We start from the raw sequence: 12050 nt of genomic DNA on the forward strand, positions 1-12050 counted from the left end.
ACGAGTAGGGTGGGGTGCGGTAGGGTGGGGAAGAGTGCGGAGGGGTGGGGAGGGGTGGGGCGATGGCTGACACACCTACTCAGCCCGAGAATCACCTTAAAAAGCAAATTGCCTCCTCCAGGTAGAGCTGGAACTGCTTTTGCAAGCCCGTTCTCAGGAATGGATTCCAGGACTTGAACACAAGGAGCTGTCTGTCGTTCTTGTCCTCAGTCGGTGAAGACCAGCTCTGAGGTGTGGCCGGCGATCATCAGATGTAACCTGACGGAAGGGGAGAAGCAGGCCTTCCTAATGCGTCTGTATCACCTGAGCCTTAATCTCCTTATTTGGATAATGAACACAGCCATCCCCAGCCAGGTGCAGCGGGGCCTGCTCATCTGTGTTTGTTTTCTGTAGCTTCGGGACCGGCGATAAACAAGTCCAAAATTATTGAATGGGAGTGGGGCGTGGTGGTGCGTACCTGTAACCCAGGTACTCAGGAGGCTGGGACAGAAGATCCTGAGTTCGAGGCCAGCCTGGGCTGCATAGTGAGGATTGTCACAACGAAAAGAAAATGTGCGGGGAGACTGATTAGTGTAGTGCTTCTCTGAGGTAAAACAAAACAAAACAAAACAAAACAAAAAACCCCACTTACTGTGCAGGTGTGAGGACCCAAGTTTGACCCTAAAATGACACAGATGTCTGGGTAGCATGTCTGTAATCACTGCACTCCCACAGAGGGATGAAAGCAGGCAGAGGATCCCCAGAAGCCCCGGGGGGCCACCTGGTCTGGCAGACAGCAGAGGAAGAAACACTATTCCAAACAAAGTGAACGGTGGTGATGGGTACAAGAGGGTCTGACTCCCACATGTGGCCAAAGTGTGCCACATGCCTGGATGCACACACGGAAGCCTGTGTGTGCACACCCAATAAACAAGTCACAGATTTTTTTTTTAAAGATTTATTTATTTAGTATACAGAAGAGGGCGCCAGATCTCATTACAGATGGTTGTGAGCCACCATGTGGGTGCTGGGAATTGAACTCAGGACCTCTGGAAGAACAGTCAGCGCTCTTAACCTCTGAGCCGTCTCTCCAGCCCAAGTCACAGTTTTAAACCACTTTTAAAAGAGGAGGCTCAGTGAGTAAAATGCTTGCTCCTCAGGAGCAGCCCTGTGCGGTGGAACAGGGACCTGTGGATTCTGGGAACTCAGTGGCCAGCTGGTTTAGTGGGGAAAGGTAAATTCCAGGTTCACTGAGACACCCTGTCTCAAAATATAAGGTAAAGATTGAGGAGGGCAACCCCCACCCCTACCCCATGCTCCACTGGGTAGGTTAGGGGTGGAAAACTCCACAAGTAAGCAACTCATAATTTTTAGGTTACCTAGTGTATGATTATACTTTTCTAGTTCATCTAGTTCATTCTAGTTATTGTTAATCTTTTGATGCATACATTTCATAAATTATGCCACAGATATGCATATAAAGGAGAAAATAGTGTGTGTACAGTTTGATACTCAGTGGCCTCAGGCATGTGTGCCGCATCTTGGAATGTGTTCCCCAAGAACAGGTTCACTGTAATGAGGTGTACTCCCCACACCCAAGGATGCAAAACCCAAAATGAAGACTGTGAATGCTAGCCCTGTCAGGTCCTCAGTAAACAAAGTCCGCTGATAGGAGGCCATGGAAATGGGGACCCCAAAGGCCCAAGACCATTGACTTTTCATTCCCACAGAATGGCTCCTTCCCATCCCCAGAGAGAAGCGCTGTCAAGAGGTCAGAAGACTGTCAGAGCCATGCAACTCTTGTGTCAGGCCTGAAGGCTTCCTCACCAGGAAAGGTCAGGACATGGCGCCCTGCAGGCCCAGCTGCCTCACAAGCCACAAGCCAGTCAGAAGGCTGCCCAGTGTTCCTTATCCTCTCCGGTGAATGGTTGTGAGCTCCAGGCCTAAGGCTTCCTGGATTCCCATGGCTACAGATTGGGAGGTTGCTAGGGATCGTAGGAAAGCTGGTGGGAGACAAGATCCCGATGAAGGAATCTTGATGGTGACAGCTCTGTGTCATAAGCCTCTGTCTCACCAAGGTTCACCACTGGCCTCTAGCGGAGTTTGCTGAGTTGAGCCTTGAGCCAAGTCTGAATGGAGAGGGACATCTTGGACTTCATCTAAAGATACTTTCCCTTTATTATTTTTTCTGTCTGTCTCTCCCTCTCCCCATGTTAAACATACCCTCTACTATTGCGATTTACCCTCCATGTATTTTGTTGTTGATTATTATTTATTTTTTTTGAGATGGTGTCTTGTTGGGGAGGTGTCTCTCCAAACACCATGGTTAGCAGAGTGTCAGTCTGAAAGAGGCTGGAAGTCTGGTTCAACACGACTCAGTAGTCAGTGTTGGTTCAAACTTCAAGGGTCTAAAACCAGGTAGTTTATTTTAGGCATATTTGAACACAGCACAATTTGGACAAAAGTTTCCTGGTGATAATTAACTCAGTCCTATGTACACAATAAAGTTGAGACATGATTATATCACAGCTCTTACAAAATACAAGTGACATCTTCCATAAAGCTAGGTGAATCTTCCATAAAGATTAAGAAGCAGGCTCAAGGTAAACTAAGCTTATGCTAAGGTCCAGAGAGAAGAGCACTGCTGATTGGCTGAGATAAACAGGTTCAAGATGACGGTCTGGGAGCCTGGCCATCCAGATAGCATAGAGGTCACCAGGCTATTAACCCCCTCAGCTCCCAGCCTTCTGGGTGGAAAACGGATGCTCCATCTCTCCCTTTGAAGAGACAACCTGTGTGGTAACACTCTTGGTTTCTCTGGTGCTCATCCGTGAGGGCAAGGACCTCTGTGCTTTCTACAGGGTCTTGCCCAGGCTGATCTCGAATCTGTCACCCTTCCATCTCAGCCTCTGAGGAAGCCGGGACTCTGGGTGTACATCAGTCCGTGCCTGGCTCTTTTGGCGTGCCTATGCCCCCCCCCCCATCCCCCAGTGTTTCAGGCCTGTTTACTTTTGAGCAATGGAATGATTGAGTTGAGTGGTCTTGACAGCCCCAGTGGCATGGAGCTAGGAAGGGCAGAATCATACAGTATGTGCCCTGCCTCAAATACACTACTACATTAACAACCATGAAAAACACACTATCTCATAAATGACCCTGCCACTGAGGAAGTCACATCCTCTGGGTGCATGAGTGGACTTCTAATCTTGGCTTCTTGCTATGTTAAAGCAATCTCCCACTCACTCAAATGGCGTGTGTGTGTGTGTGTGTGTGTGTGTGTGTGTGTGTGTGTGTGTATGTGTGTGTATATGTGTGTATGTGTGTGTATGTGTATGTGTGTGTATGTGTGTGTGTGTGTGTGTGTGTGTGTGTGTGTGTGTGTGTGTGTAGGCCAGAGAACAACTTTGAGTGACATTGCTCAGGCACTGTCCACCTTTAAAAAAAAAGGTTTATTTTTATGTGTATGAGTGTTTTGTCTGTCTGACTGTCTGTGTACCACATGCATGCCTGGTCCCCATGGGAGCCAGAAGAGTGTGTTGGATCCCCTGGAACTGGAGTTACAGGCAGTTGTGAGCCACCTGGGTCCTCTACAAGAGCAGCACGTGTTCTTAACTGCTGAACCACCTTCCTTGTCCATCTAGTTTGAAAGATAGGTTAATGGCCTAAAACTCGCCAGGGAGGCTAGGCTGGTTTCCCAGAGAGCCCTGGGGATTTGCCTGCTTCTGTCTCTCTGGTGCTGGGATTACAAGTGCATGCTACCATGCCTAGTTTTTTTTTTTTTTTTTATGAATTCTGGGGACTGAACTCAGGTCCTGCAGACAGCAGCAACCCCTCAGCCCTCAGATGGCAGCTTCACGTCTGCTTCCTGTACTCTCACCGCCTAGAACAGAATTACACACATTTAAGCCTGCTCTCCCTTGTCCTATGGTAGAGGGTACCACACCCAACTGCTGGCCTCCTTTCTGCCTCTCTGCAGGCTTCGGCTTTGGAACCAGGGTGATGACCTGCATTTAAAAGCTGATTCTCCAGTTATTTACCAGCGGAGGGAGCCGGTATGAGTTATTCTCAGGCCTCCCTGCATTCTGGGAGCAAGGCTGAACTGTGGCTACGGACCTGGCTTCGGAAGAGGAAAGCTTAGAGAAGTACGTGCTCTTGGAGCATTCTTGAGCTCAGCCTCAGCACCCTCACCCATGACATGGAAAGGCCCTACAGTACCCCACGTTCAGGGCTGCAGAAGGGACCCACCTGTAGCATGACTTAGCCTGCTGTCTCTTTTCTTCTTTTGAACAGCAATCCTTCAGTGAAAGTCCAGCCTTGCTTTTCTGTGGCCTCCTCAAAGCCCTTTTCTCCCTTCTTCCCACTGAGGAAGTCCTTGACTCATTGCTGAATGGCCTTCCTGCCCCCTACTGTGGCCCAGTTTCTATAGGAACCCTGGGAGGCCTCAGGCCAGGAGCATGCTGCTCCCAAGGGTGCTCCCACTCTTGCTCAACTGCTCCGGATCCAGGGAGAGGCTGGATCCAGACAAAGCTCAAACACTGTCAATCCTGCCTTCCTTAGACCTGAGGATGACCGCCGAGATAGGGCTGTTAGGACATCTGTAGGCTCAGGTCCCAGCCAGCCACCTGATCTGAGGTGGCTGGAAGGAAGAAACACGTCCCTCACCATGGCTGTACACACACATGGGAACAGTAGGACCACCCCTCACATTCCATCCAGGTACAGAGAAAGAGGGCAGAGGCTTCAAGAATGCATCCTTATTTACTTTTACTTTTATTTGATTTTTATGACCCAGGGTCTCAGGTAGCCCAAGCTGGCCCCTCATTTGCCATCACCAAGAGATGGCCTTGAACTTCTGATATGCCTGACTCTACCTCCTGAGTGCTGGGATTACAGGTGTGCACAGCCATGCCTGATTGTGCAGTATCGGGGAATTGAACCCATGGGTTTGTGCAGGCTAGGCAGCACTCTACCAATCTGAGCTACAATCCGCAGCTCCAAGAAGGAGGCAGAGATGACAGATCGGGAGCGAGGTAGGTCATTTCAAGAACCTGGAGGATGGGCTGGTGAGATGGCGCCTGACCAGCTGAGACTGATCCCTGGGGCCTACACGGTAGGAGAACCAATGCTGGCAGGTTTTCCTCTGACCTACACATGTGTGCTCACCCCCCCCCCCAACAAATATAATTAGATGAATAAAAATTTAAAAAATATTAAAGAACCTCGACGACTAAAGACATACAGTAACAAATGTACTTTTAATTGATTTCAGGTAAAAACTACACAGGGAGGAGGATCAGCAATTAATTCTGGCCCCAGTTTATCAGAGCCGTATCATCTACATTAGAAAAACAGCAAGGCATTATGTCCTCAACGGGTCACATGTGTGTCTGGTCTTCTAGATTCCGTATTTCTTCTTTAGCTCCTCCACTTTTTCCACATAGGTTTTCATGGCGCTCTCCTTGGAAGTTCCTGGAAGGAATCGGTGGGAATACACATCAGGAAGGCAGTCTGCTAGAAAGGCATCGAGCTGGCAGGGGTGGGGTGGGGATGGGAGTGGTGTGTGTGTGTGTGTTTGCGGGGGAGTGGGGGGATGGCCGGCCTTGGCTTTTAAAAGCTTGTGTGCGCGTATTTGTACAGTGGATGTAACGTGTCTGTGTGTTTGCCAGCAAATGTGCACATGTGCGCAATGTAGAGGTCAGAGTTACATGTCAAGTACCTTCTCCACTGTTCTCTATTTACTTAAAAAAAGACTTGTATTACTTATGTGCCTGAATATATATATGTGTACATATATACATGTGCACCAAATGCACGCAGGTGTCTGAAGACGTGAGGTGAAGGTGTCGGAGCTCTTGGAACTGGAGTGATAGGCAGCTGTGAGCCACTTGTGGCTTCTGGGAACCAAATCCAAGTCCTCTGTAAGAGCAGCAGGTGCTCTTAACCATCTCTCCAGCCCCACTTTAGCTACGTCAAAGGAATTATGGGTTTATTTCGTGAGTGGGGCTGTGGTGTTTTGAATGAGAATGCCCCACAGGTTCATATATTTGAAGGCTTGGTCCCCAGTTAGTGGAACTGTTTGAGAAGGATTAGGAGGTGTGGTGTTATTGGAGGAGGTGTGTCATTGGGGGTGTGCTTTTAGGTTTCAAAAGCCCATGCCAGGCCCAGTCTCTCTCTCCACTGCTGGTGGATCAGGGTGTAAAGCTCTTGGCTATTGCTCCACCATCATGTCTGTCTGCTTCCTGCCATGATGATCATGGACTAACCCTCTAAAATTGTAAGCAAGCAGAGCTGCCTTGGTCATGGTGTCTCTTGACAGTAACAGACAGTTAACTAAGATGCGGGGGTGGGGCGCATACTACTACATCATGAGTAGAGGTTAGAGGGCAACTTGTAGGAACTGATTCCCATCACGTGGTCTCTGGGGACCAAACTTAGGTTTTCAGGCTTGGTGGCAAGCACCTTGACCCACTGAGCCATCTCAACAGACCCTCTACTTTATTTTACGAGGACAAGGTTTCTCACGGAACCTGGAACTCCTGGATCGGCCAGTGCGCTCTGAGGATGAATCTGCCCGTCTCTGCTCCTTTCGGTGTTAGGGTTACAGATGCATATTGCTGTGCCTGGCTGTGATTCCAGTTTAGTATTTGGAGGCTGTTCTTACACTTACAGCACAGCTCTTATATCTCAGAGATGGCCCGAGGACTAGACACACAGCACTCCAAGGGATGAGTTCTGCTTTACAGTGCACCAAGGCAGCAGGCAGTGTGGACCTCAGCCTTCTACACAGGCAGGAGGGTGTCCCCACGGTGATTTTATCTAGTGCTGCCGATTTCGTGTTTGGCTTCAGCCTATGGATTATCTGTTCTGGATTCTTATCTCCCAGAGCTATGCTGTTGGCTGTGAAAAAGCCCAGCCAGGCACCCTCTACCCCACAGAAAGAAGCTGGGAAAGAGGAGGAAACTGAGGGAAAGCAGCTAGTTAGTTCTTGGAAAGGAATGAGGCCAATCTTTGTCTCCTTTTCACACCACAAGTGACAATGAATACACCCTGAGGGACAGCCATACTGGGTTTCCTTGATTCCCCCAGGGTACTGAGAAGTCCTTGGGGACTGATGAAGCTTGTAAAGTATTAGGGTGTCCGGGGCCTGAGAATGGTGTGGAAGATGAACAGCCAGACCCACATGGCAGCCTAGCAGTGCATTCTAGTGTGCTAGGCCCTTCCTGAGTTCATGCTTTTCCCCCTCGTGAAGACAGAGGCTTATTCAGCAACTGGCTAGCGAGGGTACGAAAGCTGCCAACAGCTTTGTGCCAGCTTTTGGGCCTTGCTGCCAGGGGAACACGTGATTTAGTGGAGCCTGGACACTTCTTGGATGATTGTGCTTAGCAAATAATAGTTCCATTCACTGGCCATGCATTACCTCATCCCTTTTTTTTTCATGTGCCCTTCTGGCTGAAAGGGAACTGGGGAATGGCCACTCTGCTAAGGGGTCACTGCCTGGCCTTGTTGGGGAGATAGAGACGTGGGTGGGAGAACTCACTTTATTCTCTTTATAGCCAAAGACCATCACAACAATGTCACTCCCTGGCCTATTTCTCAGTGGCTGATCCCCAAATACTTTCCCTCCAGATAACACCTCTGCCCAGAGACAGAGCTCTTAGAAAAGACATCGGCAACAGTCAGAGGGGATGGAGGTGGCCTAGTTTTCCCCATGCCAGGGCTGGCTGGGCTGGCTTCCAATGTGTGCCTCCTGAACTATGTCCTCCCCACTACAGAATGGAGAGTCTTCAATGCCTACCCTCACAAAGAAGGGAAGTTGATTGGAACATGTTACCTTTCAGCTTATTCCATGAATCCCACTTGGCCTTGCCTTTGAGGTCCAGAAGCCCGGGCCGATCTGCAACAAGGAAGGGCAGACAGTAACTTTGTTACAAGTTCTCATGGAGAAGAACTTTATTAGCTTTTTCCCCTCCCACTACAGAGTTTCCCTGTGTAGCCCTGGCTATCCTGCAACTCACTCTGTAGACCAGGCTGGCCTTGAACTCAGAGATTCACCTGCCTCCGCCTGCCAGGTGCTGGGATTAAAGGTGTGTGCCACCACCGCCCGGCACCAAGACATTTTTGAATGCACAGACTCCCAGTGTCTCGCACAGAGGGTTCTAGCATAAGAAAGCCAGATGGCTTTGGAGCAACCCAAATTTACAATTGGGAAAAAAAAAAAAACAGGATAAAAAGGTGTTTTTAGATTGTTTTTTGTACTTTAAGTTAAATGTTTAAAACCCAAAGTTTTACTTAAAAAACCACACTAGTCTTTGGGCCTGGGGATGAGGCTTAGCTGGTGGGTGCTTCAGCTCCTGCGCTGTATAAATAGGGAACAGTGGCACACACCTTTAATCCCAACAATCAGGAAGTAGAGGCAGGAGGATCAGGAATTCAAGGTCATCTCAGCTACACTGAGTTTTAAGCCAGTCCAGGCTACAAGATTACTTGTCTCAAAAAATAAAACATACCATAAAAGAAAATTGATAGGCCTGATGGTGCACACCTATGATACCCAGCCACTCCAGAGGTGAGGGCAGGAGGATCAGAGGTTCAAGGCCTGCTTGGCCTCCAGAGCTTAAAGCCAGATTGGATGGCTTAGTGAGATTTTTTTTTTTCAAAATATTAAATAATAAAGGTGCTAGGAATGTGGCTCGGTTGGCAGAGTGCTTGCCTGGCATGCCCCAAACCCTGGTCTCATCCCCAGCACCAGGGTGAGTGACCCACATCTATAAGGTGGAAGCAGGAGGAAGATCAGAACTTCAAGGTCATTTTTTTGGCCACATAGTGAATTTGGGCCAGCCTGGGCTACCTGAGACTCTGGCTTAAACAAAACAGAGGAGAAAAAAGAAAAAAAAGACCAAAAATTCTCAAACCAAACCAAACCTGTAATTTAATCAAGCTGAACAAACATCCATTCACATGGTTCAGAATCCAAAATCTCTGAAAGAAAATGGGGCAGGAGAGATGGCTCAGCGGTTAAAGAGCCCTGGCTGCTCTTCCAGAGGACCCGGGTTCAATTCCCAGCAACCACAGGGCGGCTCACAACTGTCTGTGACTCCAGTTCCAGGGGACCTGACACCCTGACACAGACACACATGCAGGTAATACACCACTGCACACGGCACTGAAACAACAAACCCCAAAAACAATTCTGAAAAGAAAAACTATTAGGTCCCCCACCCCCAGGGGGCCTGGTTTCTTCCTGTTACAGTACTGTTACCCATGGATGTCCTTGCCTGAGACTTGTCTTTATAACCCGCCTCTATTTTCCTACCACTTCAGTTAGTTGGTGTGTATACTGGAATGCATGTGTGTGCGTGCCACTGTGCACGGGTGGATGCCAGAGGACAACTTTGGGGCGTCCGTTCTTTCCTTTCACCAAGTGGGTCCCTTAGGCAGTCAGACTGGGCAGCAAGAGCCTTTACCTGCTAGCCATTTCACTGGTCCTTGCAACATTTAATTCAGAAGCCACTGGCCCCATGTGGCTACTGAGCCCTTGAAACACGGTGCATGCAGCGACAGACTGAGCTTTTGGCATTGCTTAGGGATAGCCACAGGTGGCTGGTCTTTGTTGTCCTGAACAGTACAGCCGAAAAACAGACAAGAGTTTCCTGATCAGGACGTGACAGACTCTAAGTCCAGTCTACTGATGCTCATGGGCCAGCAAGTACCTCTACCCATACCTCTGGCAGCGAAGCCTCCCAGTCTACCCGTTCTCTTCCCACTTCCTCCTTCTTCCTGGATGTTTGTTTATAAGCCCTCTGATCTGACCCGCTTGGCCTGCCACTCCAGCTCCACTTGGTGGGTGGCTGAGGGGTACATTTCCTTCTGTGCTGTCAAGAGTCTTTGCTAGAACGCACTGTGCTCCTATCTCAGTATACAGCCACTGCCCAAGGCAGCAGAAAAGGCGATGAAGACCAAGGTAATCCACAGCACAGCTTCAACATCTGTACCAAGGGGCTAGAGAGATAGGTCAGCAATAAAGCGCTTACCTTGCAAGTAGAAGGACCTGAGTTCTATTCCCAGAACTCATGTGGAAAAAGAGGGGGGGTAGGGCTGGGAGAACGAGGCGACGACACCCATGGCAGCCTGTGCTTATAATGCCAGTGCCGGAGAGGCAGAGACAGGCAGATCCCTGAGGCTTGCTGGCCCACCAACCTAGACTACTTGGCAAGCTCCAAGCCAAGGAGAGATCCCGTCTCCAAAAATAAAAACGAAAAGCAAAACACCTAAGGTGGATGGTGCCGGTGGAAACAATACTCAAGGCTCTGCTCTGGACTCCACTCGAGCATGCTCCGACCATACAAAAAAGTCTGCACCCAGATTTTTAGAGAGAAAAAAAAAAAAGTCATCTGGATGGTGCAGACTTTGGCCAGCATCAATTCCAACTTGCCTCCAGGATACCAGATGCGTCCCTGCTCATCTATTAGGCATGGGGTGGCTGCCAAGTGCTCGATGACCCTCCTCATCTGATGGGAACAGTAGGCTCAACAAAGCTACTACTGAGCAACAGGGCTTGGAGCAAGCTTCCTCTCTGGGGCCTTTGCTTCCGTCACAGTAGATGCTGAGATAATTGGTAAAGTCTTTCTAAAACCAGATTGAATCTGCTCCCAGGGTCACACTAAGACTTTAGGAAGATGGTCTTTGCAGGTAAAAAAAATCTCCCAGCTTAAGTCACCATACCCTGCCGCCTGAACTTTAGGGCCTCAGGCAGTTGGAAAGTGAGGTTCTCAGGGCTGCCGAGCCAACTTGGCCTACTCTGATGAGAAGTTGGCCATACCTGTATTTACGTCGCCCACGGTAGCTTGTTTGAAGTGGCTGTAGATGAAGAGCATCTCTTCGTCACTTGGCTGGGTCTTGAGGTGCTTCACCTCCTCAGCAGCTTTGTCAAATTCAGCCTAAGTGAGAGAGAGGGAGAGGAACGGGAATGGAGGATGCCTGAGTGGGAGAGGTCCAGGGACGGATGGGAAGGCAGGAAAGCATCACTCCTCCCAAACGCTCTCCTCTCACTAAGATTAAGCAAAGGCCCACCCGTCCACTCATGCAGTCGCAGCACTGGGTCAAGTGTTGGGACTAGACTTGGCTCACAGTGGGAGTGAGTACACACTTTTGACAATTTTCCTGCCCAACTGCCTGACGACCGCTGGCCCAAATCCAGCAATTGCTGGGGTTCCAGCAAAGCCTCTGACCTATGGTCAGCGGAGACTGACGAGGCAGTGAGGGGAAATGTGGCGTGATCCCAACAGTCAATCAGGGTTCAGAACACGAACGCAGTGGAATCCAGGGTCAGGAGCCCACTGGTCCCTTCCTACGGGGCCTGGAGTTCAGCGTTGACCTCTGTCCCAGTGCCCAGATTAGGGAGAGGCAAGTGGGAGGAGCCTGGGATCGCCCTACAGGGCTCGTCCCGGACAGGGGTCTCCCCTGGAGGGAATGAAAAGGCTTCTGGGCCATCTCGCCTAGTCGCACCTCTTCTGTACAGGGGTATGCCAGGTAGAAGACTAGTTACTTCCCTCGACCTCCAGGTTCCCCAGCCAGGAGCCATTAGTGCCCCTCTGTTCCATTCTGGTCCTTCCAAGTATGGAATTCAATCTTCTCTGCCCTTCATTCCCTTACTGCCCCATCTTTCTTTCGAGGACCCTGCGCCTGCTTCATCCAGGAGTCCAGACCACCTGCCACTCTCCAGCAGTTCCGGCGTGGGTGGCAGTTTCAGAAATCTGCAAGGGAAAAAGTTCCGCTCCCCAGGCTATGAGCTGGGCTCGGATCCCAGAGCAGATGCCTAGTATCCGGGGAGGGGACGCCCCGCGGGGTTCCTGCGGACTGATTCCCCCAAACCCACTGCACCTTCGCAGCCCGGCCGGGCACGCGCAGTACCTGAGACATACTGGCGAGGTGATCTGGATCCCGAAAGCGCGGGAGCAAGTGCAGGGAAGCAGCACTCAAGTTCCAAAGTGCACAGGGTAGCGCCTTTAAAAGCACTGCCCTTGCGTTCCAACCGAGCTCGGGCGAGCGCCGGCAGCCAATCACAAGTCCAA

The 12050-nt window shown here is 50.0% G+C and overlaps 1 protein-coding gene across 1 annotated transcript; it reads right to left on the minus strand.

The window, feature by feature from the left end:
• Positions 1 to 5215: 5215 nt before the first annotated feature.
• Dbi (diazepam binding inhibitor, acyl-CoA binding protein) lies at positions 5216 to 12035 on the minus strand. The gene is made up of 4 exons (XM_036202939.1): positions 11890 to 12035; positions 10799 to 10916; positions 7811 to 7873; positions 5216 to 5448 (listed from the first exon to the last, which is right to left on the minus strand). The coding sequence occupies exons 1-4, from the start codon at positions 11896 to 11898 to the stop codon at positions 5375 to 5377; spliced, it is 264 nt and encodes an 87-aa protein (XP_036058832.1). The 5' UTR covers positions 11899 to 12035; the 3' UTR covers positions 5216 to 5374.
• Positions 12036 to 12050: the final 15 nt, after the last annotated feature.

The sequence above is a fragment of the Onychomys torridus genome, chromosome 11, assembly GCF_903995425.1.
Source record: "Onychomys torridus chromosome 11, mOncTor1.1, whole genome shotgun sequence".
Lineage (NCBI taxonomy): Eukaryota > Metazoa > Chordata > Mammalia > Rodentia > Cricetidae > Onychomys > Onychomys torridus.

Coding starts and splice junctions, on each gene's coding strand:
- Dbi (XM_036202939.1), bottom strand. Junction 7,874..10,798: donor CGTGGGCGACGTAAATACAG/GTATGGCCAACT, acceptor TCCTTGTTGCAG/ATCGGCCCGGGCTTCTGGAC. Junction 5,449..7,810: donor TTCATGGAATAAGCTGAAAG/GTAACATGTTCC, acceptor GATTCCTTCCAG/GAACTTCCAAGGAGAGCGCC.